General features: G+C 43.0%; 1 protein-coding gene across 1 annotated transcript in view; it reads right to left on the reverse strand.

The window, feature by feature from the left end:
- The window catches only part of msh3 (mutS homolog 3 (E. coli)), a 278450-nt gene that overhangs the window by 103291 nt on the left and 147478 nt on the right, over positions 1-27681 (reverse strand). Inside the window, exons 18-19 of the mRNA XM_078213881.1 lie at positions 19140-19254; positions 16283-16440 (exon numbers count right to left, since the gene is read on the reverse strand). Coding sequence (XP_078070007.1) covers positions 16283-16440; positions 19140-19254 — 273 coding nt within the window. The remainder of the gene's footprint in view (positions 1-16282; positions 16441-19139; positions 19255-27681) is intronic.

The raw sequence follows: 27681 nt of genomic DNA on the forward strand, positions 1-27681 counted from the left end.
ACTGGGGCTATACTCATTGGAATTCAGAAGAATGAGGGGAGATTGTATAAAAACATAAAATTATGAAGGGAATATGTAAGATAGAAGCAGGGAAGTTGTTTTCATTGGCAGGTAGAACTAGAACTAGGGGGCATAGCCTCAAAATAAGGGGAAGCAGATTTAGGACTGAGTTGAGGAGGAACTTCTTCACACAAAGGGTTGTGAATCTGTGGAATTCCCTGCCCAGTGAAGCAGTTGAGGCTAACTCATTGAATGTTTTTAAGGCTAGGTAAATAAATATTTGAACAGTAAAGGAATTAAGGGTTATGGTGAGCGGGTGGGTAAGTGGAGCTGAGTCCACGAAAAGATCAGCCATGATCTTATTGAATGGTGGAGCAGGCTCAAGGGGCCAGATGGCCTACTCCTGCTCCTAGTTCTTATGATCTTATTGAATGGCAGAGCAGGCTCGAGGGGCCGAATGGCCTCCATCTGCTCCTAATTCGTGTGTTCGTATGCTTACAATGATGCACCTGACAATTATGCTGTGAAGACAGAATTTTGGAAGAGTTTCCCCACTTTCCTACAGTATTATCCAGGCTTTATGCCACCCTCCCACCAATCTTGCAGTAGAAGATGGAGATAAAGAGATTCTGCGCCTATATTCAAAGGTTGCTTTTATATTAAAAGCTGGCCATTGGTACATATTTGCCCCCACCTTACCATGTCAACTGTCATCATTTGTACAAACAATAGCTAGTGTGGCTTTAATTATCAGAACAATAAAGAAGCTTTTAAAGTAAAAATTTCTTACTAGTTATACAGAAAAATTATAAATTCTAAAACAAAGTCCACTGTTTCAAACGTAATTTTGATTCTTCTGTGATAGTGGTTAATACTGGGGAATGTTAAAATTATTCCATGCCAGGAGATACAGAAAGTCAGATCTATAAAGTTAAAAGCTTTATCAGCGGCTTTTCAAAGTTTTCAAATGAAAGTTATGCTTTAAAATCGCCCAGCTTTGGTGTTTGTACTGATATTACCAGCATCATTTCACTGTTCAAAGAACAGCCAATAGCTCTATGAAATAAAAGGGAAATAGTTTTTAGTTGCAAGTTGGTCAGTGAAAGGAAACAAAGTCCAGAAAGATGCCAGTATACAGAGAAAGAGCTCACTCCTGAAGCTACTGCCACATTACCTCTGCACACACACAGTGCACATGAAAGAAAGCTTTAAAAGTTTTTGTGTCTTTTTCATTCATTCCTTCACACATTAAGGTCCAATGTTGCAGGAGAAACTGCTATTCATACATCATCTGCAACTGCACAACATTACTGTTTAGTTCTTTGCCACAAAGACAGTACTGATAAATGCAAGGCTGAGAGACAATCTATTAGCCAGCCCATCATTGTGATTGATAAAGCCAATATTGGGCCAGCTGGGAGTCCTGATAAACTGTCCCTCTATGATCTTTTTTTCGACAGCCAACAAAACTGAGACACGCACAACAATATTTGCTGGATAAATCACTTCTTTCCTGTTGTCAAATCTCATAAATATTTAAAGTAGCACCATCTGTTGAGATCTATTTATCAATGCCAAGTCAGTGCCATAAATTCAATTAAGTTCCCAACAAATTATCTTTGTGTACCTGAGCCAGTTCAAAGGGAGACAACTAGTCAAATATAAAATAAAGAAACATCAAGTAGAAATGCTCCTTGAAAGTGGACAACACAGTGGCGCAGTGGTTAGCACAGTTGCCTCACAGCTCTAGGTGTCTGTCTGTCTGTGTGTGTGTGTGTGTGTGTGTGTGTGTGTGTGTATTGAATAATACACTTCAAACTCAAGATTTGGAATCGTGCACCATGCATTTAACACAACTGAAAATTGCACAATATTTATTTTAAACATGCACAATGAGTTCCGTTTATACCTTTGTTTTCAATTCTATCCACCAGTGGGGATACTTCTGAATCAGAGCAAGTGAAACAAAATGGACGTTCCATTTGCATCTATGGATTTAAAAACTGACAACCATCAGGAAGATCACCAGCCTGGTGAACTGAAGAACTATATTTAGATTCCAAACCAATACTGGCATGCCAACTCCAATTTTGATGCTTTTGCCAAATAACTTCCAGCCATTGCTCTAATCTGTCCAAAACTCCTGACTGGCATTGAACTTTAGCCCAGTGATCACTGGATTGCAAATAAATATTGTCATAATCTTTGGAATATGCGTCTCTTTGACGCAAGTACTAAAAAGCCATTTGTTAAAAAACTCCACTGAATTGAGAGGATAGTAAAAAGTCTCACAACGCCAGGTTAAAGTCCAACAGGTTTACTTGGTAGCAAAAGCCACTTTTGCTACCAAATAAACCTGCTGGACTTTAAACTGGTGTTGTGCGACTTCTTACTGTGTTTACCCCAGTCCAACGCCAGCATCTCCACATCTTGAGAGGATAGACCAGACAAAAAAATAAATTGTTCAAACAACTTTAAACCTCAATCTGATCATTCTGCAAATCAATGCCAGCTTTTCAGTCTCTTATTCCCAAGCCTAATTTGCCTTCTTGGAAATTAGCTCATGTTCATTTTATCCTCCTATTTATTGCATCCCCACAACTGCACTTTCCGAAATCCAAAGCTGCTGTTCACTCAAACTGTTCATTGCCAATACTATGATTATCAGTATGATTTCTGCATTGACATTTCCTTCATGGCCTTTCACCTTTGTAACGCACCGCTGGAACTCTACCGGTGACTACTTTAGAGATGCACTGTCTTGAACAGCTTCAAAGCCTTTGAGATTTGGCCCTGTCTATTTATATTTTGGAATTTCTTTGATACAGTCCAATTTACAGTTAGAGAAGCGGCCATTCTGTGTAAAATATCATTTAACATGAACAAGTAGTGTCATGCGCTTGCTGTTAGACTAGTGTGATCCGCGAGCTGGTCCAAAATGCATGTCACTGATGTGCAAAGCCACAACTGAGGCCAAATGGGAAAACAAACCAAGACTCACGTGACTCACAAGACTCACACAATGGCTCCCTGGGCCCTGCACGATTTGACATAACAACAGTTGTACAGGCAAGATTTACGTTGTGTGCAGTTTTGGTGCCCGTATCTGAGGAAGGAGGTCCTTGCTATAGAGGGAAGGTTTACCAGCCTGATTCCCGGGATGGCAGGTCTGTCATATGAGGAAAGACTAAGTTGGTTAGGATTAGAGTAAGAGGGGATCTCATAGAAACTTATATAATTCTAACAGGGTTAGACAGGGTAGATTCAGAAAGAATGTTCCCAATGGTGGGGGAATCCTGAACTAGGGGGTCATAGCTTGAGGATAAGGGGTAAGCCTTTTAGAACGAAGGTGCGGAGAAATTTCTTCGCCCAGAGGGTGGTGAATGTGTGGAATTCACTACCATCAAGTGTAGTTGAGGCTAAAGCATTGTCTGATTTCAAGAAGAAATTAGATATAGCTCTTGGGGCTAAAGGAATCAAGGGATATGGGAGGAAGGGGGAGGGATCAGGATGTTGAATACGATTATCAGCCATGATCAAAATGAATGGCAGAGCAGGCTCGAAGAGCCAAATGGCCTACTCCTGCTTCTAGTTTCTATGTAACATGCAACTGCGAGATCGCACTTTCAATTCTCGTGGGGTTGAAAACAGAGGAGAGATTGGTCGAATGTGGAGCTTGACACAAGATTCTTCATTGGTGTCTCATCAAAAGCAGCACCATTGCTCTCTTTAATCCGAATGATTTTTCTTCTATGGTTGCAAGCAAAAGCAAGTGGGGCAGGCGTGATAGATGGTCTTTTGCCCTGCCTAAGTGTTTCACGGGTGAAAAGTTCAAGAACCAATGTGTTAGGTAACTCCAATCATATTACCACCACAGAGCAGTGTTAATTGATATGTTAGTTATAATGTTAAGAAACATAGATGAAAGTAAAATAACTCTTTAATTAAATGATTAGAACACTTGTAAAGAGAGACACATCTGCCCCCAAAACAACATTTTGATTTAATTAGATAAGCTTCCTCTGGAATTTTGTTTCTGTTACTGTGCCCCTTTAAGGGGTTATCACTTCAATTTAATTTGTTAATTTGTCCATCTGTTTATTGCAGTGCTCAAAAGAGTATAGAGACATTGATGAGATATTATGAGGTGGATTTTAAAGTCTCATGCTGAGTGTGCCTTCGGGTGGTGTATAAAATGTCAGGTGATTGGGATAGTAAGCAACAGCAAACATGTGAGGTATCTGTAGCCAAAGCAAATAGGGCTCAAATTACAATTGAAACTCTCTCTGCTCATATTATATGAGAATCTAGTGAGCCTTCATTTGGTGCACTGCACCAAGTTGTGGTTCCTATTTTGCATGACTGATTTTTTTAAAGATGTACCTGATAGAGTGCTGGGGAGAACAACCATGACAAGATCCAAGAATTAGGATTACTTAAAAAATGGAGAACCAGCCTTAGAGAGGAGAAAATTCACTTTAAAAATGATGAGGTGATTAGGTGTAGTCCAATTGGAAACCATGCCAATAAAATACATAGATAAGAAATTCGACTAGATGTCCAAAACATTTCTCATTGCAGTCATTACATTCTGAAAAATACCATGAAGAGAGAACTTGGTAAGTTTCTGCATGAAGAAAGCATTCCTAACTGTGGGCCAAGATGCAAGGTAATTGTGATGAATCATGAGCAATCAGTCTCGGGAGCTTGCTTGATTACCTTAGCGAGTCAGGGAGGAATTTGCCTACATCAGTGTTTTATTTTATCACTTGGCTTGTTTTCTTTCTCCCCCATGGCTTTTGCCTCTTCCAAGAGATATCCTGGCTGAACCGCTGATAGGATCACACTGTTGAACAATGGAGCAAGCTTAATGAATCTAATTCTTTTCTCTATCCTTCATTCTGTATTTTCTATACAAAGAGCTAGTAAAATGTTTGTTTTTCCCTTCTAAGCACATTATGTGCTCCTCTCAATGTGTATTCCAATTACACGTCCACTTTCGTCCACATAAACCTGCTTAAACTGTTCCTGCATCCAACCATCCTTCACTCCCTCACAAATCAACCCAATAGCCCAGAAAGTCTTTGCTCCTTCCTCATTCCAATCTCAAACCCTGGTCCTTGCTCACATTAGTCATGGGTCAGGGGCCTTCTCTCCTGCATTTCTGAAGGTCCCGTAAAATATCGAGAGTGCCTTTTTTTTTTACAATGTACAGGAAGCAAAACAGGGTACAGTGGCCATGTGCGGATCATCGAGAAAAAAGGCACCAATTCTTTAGCCGGGTGACTCAGTCAGCCACCCCACCCAAACTCCACTCATCCTGAACTATCTATTCACGCTCATTGTTACATCCATCCTTTCCTCTTATAAACCTATTCTTTTATGGGTGAGAAGTAAAAAGTGCAATTTTTACGACAATTGCTGTGTGGTTTACTGTAACAGTATTTTTTTTATTCGTTTGTTGGACATGGGCGTCACTGGCTGGCCAGCATTTATTGTCCATCCTTAGTTGCCCGAGGGCAGTTGAGAGTCAACCATAGGGGCGGCATGGTGGCACAGTGGTTAGCACTGCTGTCTCACAGCACCCGGGACTCGGGTTCAATTCCCGGCTTAGGTCACTGCCTATGTGGAGTTTGCACATTCTCCCCGTGTCTGCGTGGGTTTCCCCCAGTTTCCTCCCACAGTCCAAAGATGTGCGGGTTAGGTGGATTGGCCATGTTACATTGCCCCTTAGTGTCAGGGGGACTAACAGGGATGGATGCATGAGGATATGGGGATGGGGCTTGGGTAGGATTGTGGTCGGTGCAGACTTGATGGGCCAAATGGCCTTCTTCTGCACTGCAGGATTCTACAATTCTATATTGCTGTGACTCTGGAGTCACATCTAGGCCAGACCAGGTAAGGATGGCAGATTTCCTTCCCTAAAGGACATTAGTGAACCAAACGTGTTTTTCCGACAATCAACAATGGTTTCATGGTCATCAGTAGATTCTTAATTCCAAATATCTTTTATTGAATTCAAATTCCACCATCTGCCGTGGCAGGATTCGAACCCGGGTCCCCAGATCATTAGCTGAGTTTCTGGATTAACAGTCCAGTGATAACACCACGGGGCCAGCGCCTTCCCAGATTTCGCAATAGTTACAGCGCTGCATGACTGTCATAGATTTAATCACTGTCATAGATTTAATCACAAGACAGATACTGATTAAATATAAATTCATGAGAAATGTTTGTAGCTTACAGCAAATTGATCATGCAATGAGGAGGAATTATTTTATAATTGCTTTTTATGACTGAGTCAATAACTTATGATAGGCTCAATAATTTATCTAATCTACACAGCAATGCAATCAGAAAACAAAGCCTGAAGATGAGTTTGTCAAAGCAGAGTTATTCCACAGGGCTGGAGATGAGCCATGTGAATGGAACAGCTTTTACTTTCTGCAGTTTTCTGTGATTCATTGTTGGCAGTGTCTACGTGGATATAAGTTCAAAAATAAAAACAAAATACTGCAGATGCTGGAATCTGAAACAAAAACAGAAAATGCTGGAAAATCTCAGCAGGTCCGACAGCATCTGTGGGCACAGTAAGAAGTCTCACAACACCAGGTTAAAGTCCAACAGGTTTATTTGGCAGCACTAGCTTTCGGAACCTCAAGCTCCTTCTTCAGGTGAGTGAGGACTTGTGTTCACAACAGGGCATACAAAGACACAAACTCAATTTACAAGATAATGGTTGGAATGCGAGTCTTTATAGGTAATCAAGTCTTAAAGGTATAGACAATGTGAGTGGAGAGAGGGTTAAGCACAGGTTAAAGAGATGTGTGTTGTCTCCAGCCAGGACAGTTAGTGAGATTTTGCAAGCCCAGGCAAAGTTGCAAAAGAAGGAGCTTGAGGCAAAAGAAGCACCTGAAGAAGGAGCTTGAGGCTCCGAAAGCTAGTGCTGCCAAATAAACCTGTTGGACTTTAACCTGGTGTTGTGAGACTTCTTACTGTGCCCACCCCAGTCCAACACCGGCATCTCCACATCACAGCATCTGTGGGGACAGAATAGAGCCAACCTTTCGAGTCTAGATGACCCTTCGTCAGAGCTGATACAAGCTCATTGTGCTTATTATTCAACATGCTGCATCTGGGAATAGATCTGAAATTGTGCTACTTCCTGGCAAACTGGTGGACGTCGCCCCATCCATAAGTGAGAGATCATTATTAGTTTTTAAATCCTAATAATGGTTTTAGTTAATTGGAAATGTTATTCATTTACAATGGAATGCTGGTCCAACACAGGGAAAAGTTCAGACATTACACCCAGTCAGGCTTCTTCGGCCAGTGACCTCACCAATGTAGGACCACATGACAATTTCTGTGGCCACAAGTGTGTTCTTCAGGGCGCCCTTGACAGTTATTTGTTTGTAATGCCCAGCGTTAAGTGATGCCACAAGGCCCTTGAAGCTTTCAGCAGCCATTGGGATTTCTCCTGGAGTTGGATGGACTCAGCTCCTCCTGAGCATTTTACCAGAAGGTATTTCAGGCGCGGCTTGGAGTCATTAGCAACAGCCCAGGGCGAGCTTGGGGCCACTACTTTCTGCACTAACCGCCGCGCCACCTATGCCACCTTCACAACGTTACTTCAGCTGTATCAATTAGAACTGGGTCCTACAGCAAGCGAAGCCAGTAACCTGTTATACCATCACACTTTTCACACAACATAAAACCAATGATATAAGTAACTATTTTAAATTAGAGAGGCTGTGAGATATTCTAAGACACAGAAACCAGGTTTGATAGTTTATAAAGGAGCCAGAAGTTTAAGCCAGATGGGCTGGCGTGTGGGGGTCTACCACGCCCATCACCATCCTGCCACCGCTGGCATTCTATCAACAGCAGGGCAGGTGACCCAGCCACCCACCATTAGGCCAATTAAGTAGAAATCATAGAAACCCTACAGTACAGAAAGAGGCCATTCGGCCCATCGAGTCTGCACCGACCACAATCCCACCCAGGCCCTACCCCCATATCCCGACATATTTTACCCGCTAATCCCTCTAACCTATGCATTTCAGGACACTAAGGGGCAATTTCAGCATGGCCAATCAACCTAAGCCGCACATCTTTGGACTGTGGGAGGAAACCGGAGCACCCGGAGGAAACCCACTCAGACACGAGGAATGTGCAAACTCCACATAGACAGTGACCCGAGCCGGGAATCGAACCCAGGTCCCTGGAGCTGTGAAGCAGCAGTGCTAACCACTGTGCTACCGTGCCGGCACTGAGTGACCAATTAGTCACCATTTATAGGTCTCTTCCTTCTACTGTTGGTAAAATACCAAACATGAAAAGAGAATGGGGAAGAGAGACTGCACCACCATGCGCAGTATATCCTGGCAACCTCCCTCTGAGCTTGGGGCAGGGGGCGTTTCCCTCCTGATCAGACACATTGTGGTACAAGGAGGATCTGTCCTTAGCAAATGCCATCCCAGCTGGAAGGCACCCCCTGACTCTTGCATTTGCACACACCCCCCCCCCCCCCCCCTCAAATCTTTGTCTCACCAGGAACAGTGAGATTGGCATTGGTGAGATCTGACCTCACTTTCCTTCACTCCAGGCTCCTGTAACAGTACCTCATCTTTCATATAGGCACTCTACAGCCTTTTGGATTCAATATCAAGTTGGTTAGCACTGCTGCCTCACAGCGCCAGGGACCCTGGTTCAATTCCTGGCTTGGGCCACTGTCTGTGCAGAGTTTGCACATTCTCCCCGTGTTTCCTCCGGGTGCTCAGGTTTCCTCCTACAGACCAAAAGACGTGCTGATTAGGTGCATTGGCCATGCTAGATTCTCTTTCAGTGTACCCCAACAGGCGCCGGAGTGTGGCAACTAGGGGATTTTCACAGTGACTTCATTGCAGTGTTAATAAGCCTACTTGTGACACTAATAAATAAACATAAACTTTAAATAAATAAAAAACTTTAGATCATATCCTCTGCCTCCCTTGGCACAATCTTTGCTTCTTTACTTTATCTATTATCACTCTCTTTGGATTTTGCATCATGAAATCTTTCAGTAGTTAATCTCTCCTGCTCTCCATCCTATCACTCACCTTTCCTCTTGCTCTTCCTGCCCTCTTCCTCCTTCTATTGGCTTAAAAACTCAGATTTCTATCTACCTTCAGTTCCGTCAAAAGGTCACTGCCCTGAAATGTTAACTCGTTCTCTCAAGGATGCTGCTTGAAAACATTGATGAGAATATTAAAGTTGAGGTGTCGCTGGACCAGTAAGCACAAAGGTGACAGGTGAACAGATCTGCTGCTAGCTTGGATACAGACAGCAGAGTTTTGAATAAGTTGATTTACAAAGAATGAAGAGTTGGAGGTCCTTATAGATATGCGCAACATAATTAATACAGGAGCAATCAACTAAAAGAGTACATGTTAAAGGGAACAGCAATGAAGCATGCTGACTGCAAAGCAAAACTGGAAGTTCTTTGTATATCTATCCAAGAAAAAAATCATGATCATCATAGAATCCTACAGAGCAGAAGGAGGCTAATGGGCCCTTCGAGACTGCATTGACCACAATCCCACCTGGACCCTATCCCCATGCATTTACCCTAGCTAATCCCCCTGATGCTAAGGGGCAATTTAGCATGGCCAATCCACCCAACCAGACATCTTTGGACTATGGGAGGAATGATGTGGAGATGCGGCAGTTTGCGGTGTCTAACCAGAGCACCTGGAGGAAACCCACGCAGACATGGGGAGAATGTGCAGACTCCACACAGACAGTGACCCAAGACAGGAATCGATCCCGGGTCCCTGGCACCGTGAGGCAGCAATGCTAACCACTGTACTACCGTGCCGCCCTCAAGGAAGGTTGTGGAGATGAACAGTATGAATGAATTCAAGAGGCAATCAGATGCACAAAGAGAGACCTGCCACAATGCTGTTCTAGTCTGCACTATGAGCTGATGAGTGAGAACTTTTAAGGGTTAATATCTATCCAAAGTCTAGTTTTTTTTCTTTAATTTAGCAATCAAGTAAAAATTACTACTTAAATTAAAAGTTAAGTTTCATTCCAGCCTTAAAACAGAGATATAAAGCTCTCTAAGAGCAGCAGCAGCTATCTAGCTTAAACAGGTTTTTCCAAAGATTAAATTAGTTATTTTTCAAGGAGCATAAACAGAGTGTGAAGTGGGAGTTTGATGAGAGAGGGAATTAGTTGAAAAAGGCCCGGACGTGCTCCTTTTTGCAGGTGCAGCAGGTGATCAAGAAGGCAAATGGAATGTTGGCCTTTATCGCGAGAGGGATGGAGTATAAAAGCAGGGAGGTCATGCTGCAACTATACAGGGTACTGGTGAGGCCGCACCTAGAGTACTGTGTACAATTTTGGTCCCCTTATTTAAGAAAGGATATATTAGCTTTGGAGGGGGTACAGAGAAGGTTCACCAGGTTGATACCGGAGATGAGGGGGTTAGCTTATGAGGAGGGATTGAGTAGATTGGGCCTGTACTCATTGGAGTTTAGAAGGTTGAGGGGAGATCTTATAGAGACATATAAGATAATGAAGGGGCTAGACAGGGTAGAAGCAGCGAGGTTATTTCCACTTACAATGGAAACAACAACTAGGGGGCATAGCCTCAAAATACGGGGGAGTCAATTTAGAACAGAGTTGAGGAGGAACGTCTTCTCCCAGAGGGTAGTGAATCTTTGGAATTCTCTGCCCAATGAAGCAGTGGAGGCTACCTCGTTAAATGTGCTTAAGTCACAGATAGATACATTTTTAACCACTAAAGGAATTAAGGGTTATGGGGAGCGGGTAAGTGGAACTGAACCCACTATCAGATCAGCCATGATCTTACTGAATGGCGGAGCAGGCTTGAGGGGCTAGATGGCCTACTCCTGCTCCTAGTTCTTATGTTCTTTTTTCAGCCTCCAGTAGCTAGCTCGTAGTGAACGCACCAACAAAAACAGGAAATGCTGGAAAATCTCAGCAGGTCTGACAGCATCTGTGGAAAGAGAATAGAGCCAACATTCCGAGTCTGGGTGACCCTTTGTCAGCTCTGAGTTCCTTGAGGGAGTCACATGTGCTGTGGATGAAGTGGAACCAGTGTCACTAGATTCCCAGGAGGCATTTGATAAGGTGCCACAACAAAGGGCATTGCAGAAACTAAAAGCTCATGGTGTAGGGGACGGAAACAAAGGGTAGGCATAAATAGGTCTTATGGGAGGATGTAGAGATCTAGTATTAGTGGCCACTGTCTTAAGTGGGAGACCTCTAATTTTTAAACAGCAATGAGGCAAATCTTTTTCCTCTGGGAAGTGTCTTTGGAACTCTCTTCCTCAAAAGGCAGTGGAAGACGACTGAATATTTTTAAGGCAGAGGTAGGTAGATTCTTGATATACCAGAGAGTGAAAGGTTATTGGGAGTAGGCAGGAGGTTACAATCAGATCAACCATGACCTTATTGAATGGCGGAGCAGGCTCAAGGGACCGAGTGACCTACTCCTGCTCCTCACTCCTCAATAGTTTCTATTACTACAGAAAGGAAAGATTGAGAGTTAAGGTGAGACAGCAGGGGAGTAAAAATGATGTATGAATAAGGGACAGATTTGTTAGATATAATAGTTCTTTACTGTTACTAAAAAGATTGTTATTAGTGATGAATGGGAACAGGCCTGAGGGTACAAACAATGACACATTAATCATCAGTGTAACAATCATACTGACTCCTCCTGCAATTATGATATTTTAACTGAAGCAATGGAACACATGGTTCACTCCAGGATATTAAACCAGTTTAGACTTTGATAAGGTATCTACCATTACTCATGCAGATTATGCTGTATTTGTATAACAATGTTCATTATATTTCCTCTATTATTGCAATCTTTAAAATAAATTTGAAAATGTGGCATTCACAAAAATGATTAGGGGGTCATGTGATGTAAGGACAGGAGGGGCTGTGTTTTCGGGAGTTCGGGCGCTACTCATCTTCTAATTTTTTTTTTGATCCTGACGCACAAGACATAATTTGACCCTGATGTGTATAATCTGAGGTCTGGCGCTGGAAGATCCTGGTTAACGTTTGGTGACAGGGAGCTGAGTAAAATCAAGAAAACCCTTGTTTAATTGAGGCAGTCGGAGACAGCCAGGGTGAGGCCCAGTTCACAGCGGCGGTTTTGCCGGTGAGTGTGCCTACACTTCAGCAACACTGTTGGCATTGAGATAGAATCATAGAATAGAATCATAGAATCCCTACAGTGCAGAAAGAGGCCATTGAGTCTGCACCGACAACAATCCCACCCAGGCCCTATCCCCGTTACCCCACTAATCCCTCTAACCTACGCATCCCGGGACACTAAGGGTCAATTTAGCACGGCCAATCAACCTAACCCGCACATCTTTGGACTGTGGGAGGAAACCGGAGCATCCGGAGAAAACACATGCAGACACGGGGAGAACGTGCAAACTCCGCACAGACAGTGATCCGAGGTCGGGAATTGAACCCAGGTCCCTGGAACTGTGAGGCAGCAGCGCTAACCACTGTGCCACCGTGCTGCCCTGGCTGAGATGCTGGCTGCCATTGTGAGTGAAGTTGTGGAGGACGATCTCGGCTCCCCAGCACAGATGGTGCTCACATTGATGAACTGCGAGTTATCTTAAAGAGAGTGGATGAAGCGGAGAAGAGAATCCCGTCAGTCACAAAGGCAATTTCCTCAATGGGGGCTCACCTTCAGTCCTGGGAAATTCCTGCTGCAAACATCCTGGTTGGTCGGAGAGGAGGAGTATCTGTGCGCCCAGTCTCCCAAGGGGCGCTGGGGATGAATTCCCGACTGAACTGGCTGCCATGCTTTCACAATCTCAGTATTAAGGCTGGTCATCTTGAGTTTGGCCGAGCACGTTGTATCTGGTCTTCGAGGCCTGGAGCCAGTCAAAGATTCCGACCACTGGTCTTACATTATCTTGCCCTCAGTGTTCACTGAGAAGGGCTGAAGTTGGCCGGACACAATAGGTCTTCGCCACCTGCCAGTAACTACATTTCTCTACTGGAGCTTCAGGAAAACGACAGCGCAGAGCTGCAAAGGCTTCAGCGAAACTCTGGATGTTGCTTGACGATCCTGTCATGGCTTTGGCCTTTTCAAACTCAGAGGATGGTTATAGTATACTGCAGTTCATCATTAATCCTGAACTTTGTTCCCTTGTTTGGAGTATTTGGAATATTGTGTGCAGTTCTGGTCACCACAGTACCAGAAAGACATGGAAGCTTTGGAGAGAATGCAAAGGAGGTTCACCAGGATGTTTCCTGGTCTCGCGGGTGTTGGCCCTGAGGAGAGGTTGCATAAACCAGGATTATTTTCACTGGAAAGAAGGAGGCTGATGGGAGACCTGATAGTGGTCTACAAAATGATGAGAGGCATAGGCCGGATGGATAGTCAGAAGCTTTTTCCAAGGGTGGAAGTGTCAAGTACAAGGGGGCACAGGTTCAAGGTGAGAGGGGGAAAGTTTAAGGGAGACGTGCAGGGTAAGGTTTTCACGCAGGGGGTGGTGGGTGCCTGGAACACGCTGCCTGTGGAGGTGGTGGAACCAGGCATGTTAACAACATTTAAAAGGCATCTGGATGGGGACATGAATAGGGAGGGAATAGAGGGAATCGGACTGAGTAAATGCAGAAGGTTTTTTTCATAAGGGCATCATGATCAACACAGGCTTGGAGGGCCGAAGGGCCTGTGCTGTACTTTTCTTTGTTTTTCTTTGTGATAATGGGTGGAATTTTCCCATCCTGCCCGCCATGGGAATCATAGCGGGCGGGACAGGGACCATGCAAAGGTCCAGTGACCTCAGGCGGGATATTCTGGCCTTGGGGCACGCCGCCCATTGTCTTTTATCCTGACATGGGTGTATGTCATATAAGCACAGAGGCATTTGTCCCGATTACTAGAATCTCACATTTAGGTCTAACAATTACTTGTTCAGAAAATGAAGAACTGAAAAGGGAGAACTGAATCCCACAAGAATGTACAAATAGACTGTGAAAAATTCTCTTCCACCTCCTGCCTTTAAAACTCCGTGCCAAATCAAAAATCAGATCTGCTCATTGCCACATAACTTCCGCAAAATTGGTGCTCCAATGTTTAGACAGTTAATTCTACTGCTTCCCTTGTCCGGTGTTGCTGAAATAAAATGTCTGCAAGGTTGCAGTTGTGTATTAATCACCAGGATGGCTTCCATACCTGTCCACATTCACACAAAATTATCAAGTATCAAATCTTTTAGCAAACTCTAAGTACTAAAAGGTTGGATTCTACACTCAAACCTGCAATCTGTTTTTTTTTCCTAGACAAATAGACTGAAGTCAAGACAAGGGATCTATCATTCCCAACATAAAGGCAAAGATCATAGAATCCTACAGTGCAGAAAGAGGCCACTCGGCCGATCGAGACTGCACCGGCAACAATCCCACCCAGGCCCTATCCCCGTAACCGCACATATTTACCCCGTTAATCCCTCTAACCTATGTATCCCGCACACCAAGGGGCAATTTAACATGGCCAATCAGCCTAACCTGCATATCTTTGGACTGTGGGAGGAAACTGGAGCACCCGGAGGAAACCCACACAAACACAGAGAGAATGTGCAGACACCACACAGACAGTGACCCAAGCTGGAATCGAACCCAGGTCCCTGCATCTGTGAGGCAGCAGTGCTAACCACTGTGCCCACCGTGCCCCCTGGTGAAATCTCTTCACCAGCATTACAGTTCACACGGCAATAGGGTGACACGATGCCACAGTGGTTAGCACTGCTGTCTCCTCCGGGTGCTCCGGTTTCCTCCCACAGTCCAAAAGATGTGCAGGTTAGGTGAATTGGCCATGCTAAATTCTCCTCAGTGTACCCGAACAGGCGCTGGAATGTGGCGACGAGGGGATTTTCACAGTAACTTCATTGCAGTGTGAATGTAAGCCTACTTGTGACTAATAAATAAACTTTGTACAGTGTAACTTCTAAACATTGGTGGGTCAGCAGAGGACACTTTTAAATATCCAGGTACCGGTATTGTTTCTAAACTGTTTTTAAGCTGCATATTGCTGCAGGCTCACAACTTGTGTCTTCAAGCCCACCCACCTTTAGAAACATATATATTGGCTTCTCTCAGCAGGCAGCCTGAACATCTCTGGCACATTTATTTGCTACCGACTGTTGCTTCTGCAGCATCACAAGCTCTTTGTATATCCTCTTTCAAAATAACGACAGGCACATCTCATACTTGCCAATATAGGCAGCCTTCTGGTTTTACAATAGTCCTTGTCAATAATTATTTAAAACCGAGTAACAGGCCAGTGTCCGCAGCCAAATAGAGTGAACAGAGTCTGGCTGCTTATTCTTTTATGGTCTAAAGAAATTAGGGCAGATTCTTGCTCTGTCGCCACAGCTTCTAAGAACTATAGAAACCATAGAAACCCTGCAGTGCAGAAACAGGCCATTCGGCCCATCGAGTCTGCACCGACCACAATCCCACCCAGGCCCTATCCCCATATCCTTACACATTTACCCGCTAATCCCTCTAATCTCAGGACACTAAGGGGCAATTTTAGCATGGCCAATCAACCTAACCCGCACATCTTTGGACTGTGGGAGGAAACCGGAGCACCCGGAGGAAACCCACGCAGACACGAGGAGAATGTGCAAACTCCACACAGACAGTGACCCAAGCCGGGAATCGAACCCAGGTCCCTGGAGCTGTGAAGCAGCAGTGCTAACCACTGTGCTACCGTGCCGCCCAACTGGACCAAGCTTCCTCAAAATCACACTGGGCTCACAGCCGAGGAGAAAAATACAGCAAGGAGGACAGGGGAAAGAAAGGAAAGAATGCACCAGCAACGATCAGTCTGGCCTGGATTTGAATCTGAATCCTGATTATACTGTTAGTGCACCAGATAACAATTCAATTCCTTTATTTTGAAAAGTAAAGAGGACTTAGTTAAAATAGCACACACAAGAAGTGTCCACCAATCCTATTATGTTAATGATAGCACATAGAGAGGAATTTATCCCCAAATTTAGTTAATAATTTCCTTTTTTTCCCCAAGTACGTAAGTTAAACTTCATTATTACAAAACAATGTAATTTTAGTTCAAATATCTACACAGCAAAATCAAATGTTGGCAGTGTTTTAGCACAAAAAGCAATTTAAAACATTTTAATGGCCATGGGAGATTAGGGAAAACACCAGAGATGAATTCTCATGAGAGGCATTTGCTCGTTTTGAGAAATTAAAGTCATACCTTGTGTAAATGTTATCCACAATGCCAATCACAGCTTCTTCTGCAGGGACATAGGACCCAATCTGTGCCATAACAGTGATCAGTGCCACTTGTCTAATGTAAGAACTCTTTCCTCCCATGTTGGGCCCCGTAATTACCATAACTCTCTGTCCATCACCCTGAAAAACAATACCCATCAAAATTAATGATCAGCAGACAGCTTAGGAGACAGGAGTCTCAAAGCATGGCTCAGACAGTCATGCTCAGGAACTTTACCTTAGTTTTGGTATTTTCTAATTATTGATCCAGATTTACTGCTGTGCTAATAGCCATAAGCATGAATCAGGGGTTAAACAAGTTAGTCATTGCGAAGCTTTCCAAATCAGAGCAAAGAAAATTTCCCTTCGCTCCTACACACCTGGGGAAATACCAGTACCAGAGGCTCAGAAATCTATAGTTGGAATCCAAAATATGAACAGGCAAGCATACTAATGAGCTGGTCAAATTTTAATGCACTCGGTGTCAAGGTAATAAGAGGGCTCATAGCTGAATATGGGATCATGCAATTTTGATCATGTACTTTTTCATATTTCATGTAAATGACAGCGGAACGGTGAACATACACGGACAGGCTGGCAGAAGACAGGAAAAATGAAAAACCTTTTTCACAGTGCCATCATCATAGCAAATCTACAATCAATTTAAGTCATTATTCAAAATGAATTGGAACACAGCAAGTTAGTCAGGCAAACTCAAGCATTGTAACCCATACAAAATACTGTCCATCAGAGCTCTGACAAAGGGTCTATGAACGGTATGCTTTGTCTGTATAGCGCGCAAGAAACAATACTTTTCACTGTATACTAATACATGTGACAAGAATAAATCAAGTCAAAAATCTAGACTTGAAACGTTAGCTCTATTCTCTCTCCACAGATGCTGTCAGACCTGCTGAGATTTCTCAGCATTTTCTGCTGCTTCAGTTTCAAATAACCATCCATTTTATTTGATAGAAAATACAGACATAAGTGTTGTGCTATCAACCTATTTTCAGCATGGTATGCTGAAGCCAATTTTTAAAGAAGTGGCAATGAACATATCAGGAAGGGAGGAGTAGGCTTCATGTTTCCAGTCATTCAGTTGTTTTGCTCTCAAATGTATTCACTGACCTCAACCCCACCTACTGACCTGTGCTCGATAAAAAAAGAAAACAATAAAGTGACTGAGGTTTGAAACGTGTCTGAAAATTTCCACAAGCACAAATCAAGGGTCAAAGCACGTGAGGTTTCTGAATAACCACACTTTGTCAGTTTTTTAGTTGTGCGTACTGGCATTCAAATGAAACTTGCGTCACAATTAACAAGGGTCGAGAAGTTATTACTACTAAGGATTTTCCTGACTATATTCTCTGGATATTTCGATAACTATCAACAGCACTTGGCATAAGAAATACCTTGATTTTATTCGTACGGTATTATTTTCCATCGGTCTTCCCACAAAAATTAAATCCATATTTTTTTTAAACCCCGATGGATATAAATAAAAGATGCAAGTAGAACCGATAGATGTGAAACGCTCCAGATGTTAAATATGTTCTCTGGATCCAGCAATTCTGCTGCCATCACTGTCTCAAGTGGGCACGTACTACCTCTTAACAACTGTAAATGTACAATAATTCTCCAAACGTCACCACTCTTTCTTTTGGCAATGATCTTGTAACTTCTAATTTACTGTTTCAGCAACCTTTGCAAGCAGTTCCTTCCTACTTGTATCAAACCTTTCATATTTTTGAATATGCACAATAGTTCTCCTTTTAGCCTTGTCTGTAAACCCATCCAAAATGGAAGCTGTAATATCGGCGCCTCGTTTACCTGCCACATCAGCCAGCCTCATCTCTACCACACAAAGGAAAGAAAAAGAAAATGAAGAAACAAGTGAAAAGAAGGGGCAGAGAAGTCACGGCGTAATACAGCGTAGAAAAGGTCCTTTGGCCCATCGAGTATGCACCAACAATAGCTACCACTAAAGGCGCGCCAATCCCATTTTCCTGCACTTGTCCCATATCTTTGAAGCGCTCATCCAAATATTTTTTAAAGGTTGTAAGGTTTCTGGCCTCAACTACCTTCACTCAGAGGGTGGTAAGAATCTGGAATGCATTGCCTGGGAAAAGTAGAAAGACAAGATAAAGGTTGTGATGAGAAATTGCAAATCTGGTTGCATTTAAGAAAAAAACTTCAATGTATATCTTAACTTCACACATTAAGATATGTTTACCTTCACCTACTGTTGTCACAAATCAGTATGAATATGTATCAGTGAACGCACTCCCCTGTACCTTCCCCACCCCCTCACATCTATAAAGAAAACTTGGAGAAAACATATTATAATGCCCTTACTTTCTGCGACATGATACTAGAGGAAACATATCATTAAAGCAAAGGTCATCTAATCAACCAAGCACACACAGCAATTTAATTGCACAGTAGTGCACAGAAAGAAAAAAACCAGAAAATGCTGGAAAATCTCAGCAGGTCTGGCAGCATCTATGGAGAGAGAATAGAGCCAACGTTTTGAGTCAGGGTGACCCTTCATCAGAGCTGTGAAGGTGGCAGGGTGAAAGAGACAAATGAAAACTCTGTTGGAAAGAAGAGCAGTACTTCTTCACAGTAGGCATTTCTGGGAGAGAAGTGGTAGTGTGTTAAACACCAAGATAAGGGCAAAATACTGTGGGTGCTGGAAACTGAAACAAAAACAGAAAATGCTGGAAAATCTTGGCAGGTCTGACAGCGTCTGTGGAGAGAGAATAGAGCCAAAATTCCGAGTCAGGACGACCCTTCGTCAGAGCTCAGGGCATTGAAAGATTCTATTGAATACTCACATGCAGTTCAGTGCTATTTGGGACATACTGCTCCTGTTCTCCCATAAGAATGTCAATCACAGGATGCCTGCCATTCTTGATTACTATTTGCCTCACTTCTTCCAGCACAGTTGGTCTGTAGAGATAAAACAATGTTTTAAAGTATTATTAAATAATAAAACACTAGGCGCTCTATATGAAAGCACTCACGTTGCCAATATATTTTGGTTTATTTTAATTCTAAAAAACCAAATCAACATATACAAGCCGTACAGAGAACAGTTGAATGCTTAGATTCTCAGGCAGTAGTTTGGAATCGAGGATGAATTGCTTCTACCCAGTTCAATAGGGTCTGAAATGACTGCTAAGTCCAATGTAGGCTTTGCTACTGATGATGTGGACACCTGGTGTTGTTAACCTGGTGTTGTTAAAACTCTTACTGGCTTTGCTACTGGCAGAGCAGGTGACGTTTGAAGGATTGGGTAGATGAATTGTTTGGAGTTTGTGCAATGCTTAAACTTCGCCTCTGTGAAGCATGGCGGCACAGTGGCTAGTCCTGCTGCCTCACAGCACCAGGGACTCGGGTTCAATTTCCGGCTTGGGTCACTGGCTGTGCAGAGTCTATATGTTCTCCCTGTGTCTGCATGGGTTTCCTCCAGGTGTTCCGGTTTCCTCCCACAGTCTGAAAGACGTGCTGGTTAGGTGTATCGTCCATGCTAAATTCTCCCCCAGCGTACCCGAACAGGAGTGTGGTGACTAGGGGATTTTCACAGTAATTTCATTGCAGTTTTAATGTAAGCCTACCTGTGACAATAATAAATAAACTTTAATTTTAAAGCTTTAAATCTTTAAAACATTAAATAACATAAGAATATTCAATTGGTAAATTTAGTCAAAGCGTAAAATACAAGTTTTTGATTTTTAAAAATCTTGTTTGAAACTTAATTTTGGGCATTAGCAGTTGGCAAATGCACTAAGATAAATGCCAGTGATTCCCCCCCACCCACAAAAAAAACATTTTGAGTGATTTGATTGGTTCATTCACAAACCATGATGGAAACAAGTGGGCATGTTAATACAAGGTTCTGTCACTATAAAAGTTTGTGTGTATTTGCACTATAAATGTGACAGAGGCAGTTTCAATGTTATGCATTATGGAAAGCATGATTCAGAATCAAGACACATGGAGTGGTACGAATGGATAGGGAACATGTACCGTATCATACAGGGAGTGTCAAGCTCCGTACCATATCAAAGTATTGTCCCCAAACTTCCAAAGAACGTGAAGCAACTATACCCAAGAGTTCAAAGCAGTAGCCACTACTACGTAGAGATTTTAAAAATGGAGTAAACAAGAGAGTTTGAATTTAGAACAATGACCAAGCAAAGCTGGTGCCAAGCCTTTTGCTGCCAAGATGTTGGTAACATCAGGTTTTTTTTTAAGTGTTCTGGCCAGAGCACAAAGTAATGGGCCAAGTCCGATCACAGTCAATGCAACTTCTGACAGTTAAATACAACTCACTTCTTCAGTTCACCCCCAACAATAAATCAGCAAAGTTATACCAAATTATCAAGACATCTTATTGAATGCTTCTATATAAAGGTCAGAAGTATCAGAAATAAATTAACCAAACTACAGCTGCACCACAATCACGAATGGACAGCCCTCATCAAACTGCTAGAATTGAGGTTAGAGGTGGGAGAGTGTCTTGTGGATTCAGATCACCCCATTATAAAAGATTTAAGATATGAAGCTTTAGCATATTTAGAGAGGATGCCATCCTGGTGCAGACACGATGGGCTAAATTGACTCCTTCTACACAGCAATGTTACCAAGCTCATTTTACAGAAAGAAAGTCAAAGGTTAAATGGGTGACTGAGAGAAAGAGAGACAGAGAGGAAGAAGGCGAGAGGTTGGCACAAATAGCTGGAGCACATAAAAAAAGGGATGGATCCTGACAGGTTATGGAGCTGCATATCACTTTGAGAAGAAAATCTGTACATGAGGAAAGAAAAATTACAAAGGCTTCTAATGGAAATAGTTCAGCAATTTTCACTCCGAAAGATATATCTGAAGACTTATAAAAGGAGCAATTGTCTTTTGGAGAGGGTAGAAAGCAGTTTTTCCTCACAAAAATATATTGGACAAGTTAAAATAAGTCTAGACAGGGTGATTGTAAAAAATAATCAGAATAATGGAGAAACATTTTTTGCTTCTGTTAGAACTCAGAGGAAAACACGCCAGACCATTGCAAAATCACTTGGGAGGATTACAAATTCTATCTGTATTGGCTTTTTGCTAAGGCAATTCGACACTAATCCCGCTTTCCCATGCTCCCCATAAATCCCATATGTTCCTCTACCCCCTCAGTATTAATATGCCTTGATATGCACCCAAGATTACTTTGCATTAACGCAAAAAGCAGTGTTAAGTGATATTGAAGAAACCAAGTCGTCTTCTCAGAATAAAGTAATCATTGAGGACATTGAATTCTCACCATAGGTTATTCTGAATCCACATTGCACAAGAGATAGGATGTATGCGCATTTAGAAAGGAATAAACTCATTAACGATAGTCAGCATGGTTTTGTGAGAGGGAGGTCATGCCTCACTAACCTGGTGGAGTTTTTTGAAGAAGTGACTAGAATGATTGATGAGGGAAGGGCCGTGGATGTCGTCTATATGGACTTTAGTAAAGCGTTTGACAAGTCCCTCATGGTAGGTTGGTGAAAAAGGTTGGATCTCATGGAATAAAGGGGGAGGTGGCTAGATGGGTGGAGAACTGGCTTGGTCACAGAAGACAGAGGGTGGTAGTGGAAGGGTCTTTTTCCGGCTGGAGGCCTGTGACTAGTGGTGTTCCGCAGGGCTCTGTTTTGGGACCTCTGCTGTTTGTGATTTATATAAACGATCTGGAAGAAGGTGTAACTGGGGTGATCAGTAAGTTTGCGGACGACATGAAAATGGCTGGACTTGCAGATAGTGAGGAACATTGTCAGAGGCTACAGAAGGATATAGATAGGCTGGAAATTTGGGCAAAGAAATGGCAGATGGAGTTCAATCCAGATAAATGCGAAGTGATGCATTTTGGTAGAACTAACGTAGGGGGGAGCTATACGATAAATGGCAGAACCATAAAGGGTGTAGATACGCAGAGGGACCTGGGTGTGCAAGTTCACAGATCCTTGAAGGTGACTTCTCAGGTGGAGAAGGAAGTGAAGAAGGCATATGGCATGCTTGCCTTTATAGGATGGGGCATAGAGTATAAAAGTTGGGGTCTGATGTTGCAGTTGTATAGAACGTTGGTTCGGCCGCATTTGGAATACTGCGCCCAGTTCTGGTTGCCACACTACCAGAAGGACGTGGAGGCTTTAGAGAGAGTGCAGAGGAGGTTTACCAGGATGTTGCCTGGTATGGAAGGGCTTAGTTATGAGGAGAGATTGGGTAAACTGGGGTTGTTCTCACTGGAAAGACGGAGGATGAGGGGTGACCTAATAGAGGTGTATAAAATTATGAAAGGCATAGATAGGGTGAATGGTGGGAAGCTTTTTCCCAGGTCGGTGGTGACGTTCATGAGGGGTCATAGGTTCAAGGTGAGGAGGAGGAGGAGGAGGAGGAGGAGGAGGAGGGGGGGGGGGGGGGGGGGGGGGGCGGCGGGGGGGGGGGGAAGGTTTAACACGGATATCAGAAGGACGTATTTTACACAGAGGGTGGTGGGGGCCTGGAATGCGCTGCCAGGCAAGGTGGTGGAGGCGGACACACTGGGAACGTTTAAGACTTATCTAGATAGCCATATGAACGGAGTGGGAATGGAGGGGTACAAAAGAATGGTCTAGTTTGGACCAGGGAGCGGCGCGGGCTTGGAGGGCCGAAGGGCCTGTTCCTGTGCTGTATTGTTCTTTGTTCTTTAAGTGTATTTTCAAATCTGAAGGTAGGGAGGGAATAAAGAGCTCAGGCCCAAATGCAATTCTAACTGCATCTTTGCAAAGAATTCAAGGTATGAACAGATCTCCTCATTCTAGTGCCGTTTGGAGGCAGAAAACAACAATTAACAACATCTGAGAAACATACACATGAACATACAAATTAGGAGTAGGCCAGTCAGCCCCCCGAGCCTGCTCTCTCATTCAATGCCTGATCTAATTACAATCTCAACTCCACATTCCCAACTACCCCCCCCCCCCCGATAACCTTTCACCCCTTGCTGATCAGGAATCTAACTAACCCTGCCTTAAAAATATTGAAATATTCTGCTTCCGTCACTTTTTGAGGAAGAGATTCCAAAGACTCACAACCCTCAGAGGAAAAATACCTCCTTATCTCAGTCTTAAATGGACAATTCCTCATTTTTAAAAAGTGACACCTGGTCCGAGACTCTCTGAAAGGAGGAAATATTCTTTCCTCATTGATCGCATCAAGACCCCACAGACTCTTATATGTTTGAATCAAGTCACTTCTTACTTTTCTGAACCCCAGAAGTTACAAGCCAAGCATGCCCAACATTTTCTCTTAAGACGACCTGTCTATTCCTGGTAACAGTTTAGTAAACCTGTGAACTGCTTCTAATCCCTTAAATAAGATGACCAATATGTGCACCCTGTTCCAGATGTAGTCTCACCAGTGACCTGTACATCTGATGCACAACCTCCCTACTTTTGTATTAAATTCCCCTTGCAATAAATGATAATATCAATTTGCTTTCTTACTTGCTGTACTTTCATCTTAACTGTTTGTGATTCATGCATTTGGACACCCAGGTCCCTCTGCATATCAGAGCTCTGCAATATCTCACCATTTAGAAAACATGCTTCTTTTGTATTCTATCTGCCAAAATGGACAATTTCACATTTTCTCACATTATAGTCCATTTGCCAGATCTTTGCCCAATCATTTAACCCACCTATTTCCCTTCGTAACCTCCTTATGTCCCCTTCACATTTTATTTTCCAACATGCATTTGTGCCATCAGCAAATTTAGCAGCCATACCTTTAGTCCCTCCATCCAAGTCATTTATATAAATTTTGAAAAGTTGAGACTCAAGCACTGATCCTTGTGGCACATTCGTTACATCTTGCCAACCAGCAAAAGAAAATTGTGCCAACTGTTTCCTGTTAGTTAGCTAATGTTCTATCCATGCCATATGTTACTACCCACACTATAAGCTTTTATTCTTCATAATAACCTTGAATGTGGCACCTTACCAAACGCCTTCTGCAAATCCAAGTACAGTACATCCACCAGTTTCCCTTTATCCACAGCACTTGTTACTTATTCAAAGATCTCCAATAAATTGGTTAAACATGATTTCCCTTTCACAAACCCATGTTGAATTGGCCTGATTACCTTGAATGTTTCCAAGTGCATTGCTATAACATCTTCCCCTTTGTAGATGTTATGCCAACTGGCCTAACTGGCCATATTGAAACTATAGAACAGGACGAAAATTATGAGTTTGGGCAGCAGTGTCCAATGGATCCACTGAAGAAAACAATCTAACACCTTTAGCAGGATGGGAGAAGGAAATGCAATTCATTAAATATGTGCATTAAGCTCCCAGAAAACGTCCTTCTCAAAACGTCCTATACAATTGCAGCAAAACATCCCCCTCCCCATACTCAAATCCTCTCGCTATGAAGGCCAACATACCATTTGCCTTCTTTACTGCCTGCTGTACCTGCGCGCTTACTTTCAGCAACTGATACCACAAAAGGTTTTGAAAACAAGCATGACATTTTAAAAATCAAGTCTTTGCTGGTTCAATGCCAGTGCAGTTCAGTGAGTGCATGGACAATGGGATCGAGAGCAAGCTATGATTCAGGGTGATTTCAAATCTACAAAGACTGGAAGGTTGATCAACAGAGCATTTGAACAGCCATGTCTAGAACAAATCGATGGGAATTTAAATTATTTTCTGCCACATACAGCCTTTCTTTATGCCACCCAACATTTCACCGATTTAAAAAGTTGACGTTATACAAACAAAGAACAAAGAACAATACAGCACAGGAACAGGCCCTTTGGCCCTCCAAGCCCGCGCCGCTCCCTGGTCCAAACTAGACCATTCTTTTGTATCCCTCCATTCCCACTCTGTTCATGTGGCTATCTAGATAAGTCTTAAACGTTCCCAGTGTGTCCGCCTCCACCACCTTGCCTGGCAGCGCATTCCAGGCCCCCACCACCCTCTGTGTAAAATATGTCCTTCTGATATCTGTGTTAAACCTCCCCCCCTTCACCTTGAACCTATGACCCCTCGTGAACGTCACCACCGACCTGGGGAAAAGCTTCCCAACTGCACTGCCCTCATCTACCTTCTTGGTTTCTATGAGATCCCCTCTCACTCTTCTAAACTCCAGTGAATATAATCCTAACTGACTTAGTCTCTCCTCAATGACAGACCTGCCATTCCAGGAAACAGCCTGGTAGACCTTCACTGTACTCCCTCTATAGCAAGGACATACTTCCTCAAATAAGAACACGGAAACTGCACACAGTACTCTAGATGTAGCCTCACCAACGCCCTATACAATTGCAGCAAAACATCCCTATCCCTATACTCAAATCCTCTCGATATGAAGGCCAACATACCATTTGCCTTTTTTACTGCCTGCTGTACCTGCGTACTTACGGTCAGTGACTGCTGCACAAGGACGCTACCTCTCTCAATTTACACCCATTCAAGTAGTAATCTGTCTTCCTATTTTTGCTACCAAAGTGAATAACCTCACATTTATCCACATTATACCGCATCTGCCATGCAGATGCCCACACACTCAGCCTGCCCAAATCATGCTGAAGCATCTCTGCATCTTCTTCACAGCTCCCCCTCCCATACAACTTTGTATCATCTGCAAACTACATTTAGTTCCCTCTTCTAAATCATCAATATATGATGTGAACAGTTGAGGTCCTAGCAAAGATGCCTGCGGAACCCCACTAGTCCCTGACTGCCAATCAGAAAAAAACCCAATTTATGCCAAGGCTTTGCTTCCAATCTGCTAACCAGCTTTCTATCCATCTCAAGACATTACCTGCAATCCCATGTGCTTTAACTTCACATAGTAGTCTGTTATGAGAGACCTTGTCGAAAGCCTTCTGAAAGTCTAAATAAACCACATCTCTACTGGTTCTCCTCGGTCAACTCTACCAGTCACATCCTCAAAAAATTCCAATAGATTTGTCAAGCATGATTTCCCTTTTGTAAATCCATGCTGACTTTGTCTGATTATACCACTGCCTTCCAAATGCCGAGTTATGAAATCCTTGATAATAGACTCGAGCAACTTCCCCAGTACCGACGTTCGGCTCGCTGGTCTGTAGTTCCCTGTTTTCTCTCTATCTCCCTTTTTGAATAGCGGGCTTACATTAACTACCCACCAATCTGGAGGAACGATTCCAGAGTCCAAAGAATTTTGGAAAATAACCACCAATGGATCTATTATTTCCAGGGTCACTTCCTTAAGTACTCTGGGATAATGATTATCAGGACCTGGAGATTTATCCACCTTCAATCCCATCAATTTCTCCAAAACTATTTCTCTATTAATGCTGATTTTCTTCAGCTCCTCACTAAAACACATATCTCTCAGCACTTCTGGCACATTATTTATGTCTTTCTTTGTGAAGACTGAAGCAAAATACAAATTTAATTCCTCAGCCATTTCTTTATTCCCCGTTATGAATTCTCCCGTTTCCGACTGTAAGAGACCTACATTTGTTTTTGTCAATCTTTTTCTGTTTACATATCTATAGAAACTTTTTTATGTTTTTATGATCCCAGCTAGCTTACTTTCATACTCTAAAATTCAGCGAAGGAGGACCAAGTGGTTGATTAAAAAGGGAAAAATAAACCACTCCCAATGCTCAGCCATAGTCAGAGTCATAGAGGTTTACAGCATGGAAACAGGCCCTTCGGCCCAACTTGTCCATGTCGCCCTTTCTTATAAACGCTGAAGCTAATCCCAATTGCCCACATTTGGCCCATATCCCTCGATACCCATCGTACCCATGTAACTGTCTAAATGTTTTTTAAAAGACAAAATTGTACCCGCCTCTACTACTACCTCTGGCAGCTTGTTCCAGACACTCACCACCCTCTGTGGGAAAAAATTGCCCCTACGGACACTTTTGTATCTCTGCCCTCTCACCTTAAACCTATGCCCTCTAGTTTTAGACTCCCCTACCTTTGGGAAATGATATTGACTATCTACCTTGTCTATGCCCCTCATTATTTTATAGACCTCTATAAGATCACCCCTCAGCCTTCTACGCTCTAGAGAAAAAAGTCCCAGTCTATCCAGCCTCTCCTTATAACTCAAACCATAAAGTCCTGGTAGCATCCTAGTAAATCTTTTCTGCATTCTTTCTACTTTAATAATATCCTTTCTATAATAGGGTGACCAGAATAGGGTACACAGTACTCCAAGTGTGGCCTTACCAATGTCTTGTACAACTTCAACAAGACATCCCAATTCCCGTATTCAATGTTCTGACCAATGAAACCAAGCATGTTGAATGCCTTCTTCACCACTCTGTTCACCTGTGACTCCACTTTCAAGGAGCTATGA

This window comes from Mustelus asterias, chromosome 6 (assembly GCF_964213995.1).
Source record: "Mustelus asterias chromosome 6, sMusAst1.hap1.1, whole genome shotgun sequence".
Lineage (NCBI taxonomy): Eukaryota > Metazoa > Chordata > Chondrichthyes > Carcharhiniformes > Triakidae > Mustelus > Mustelus asterias.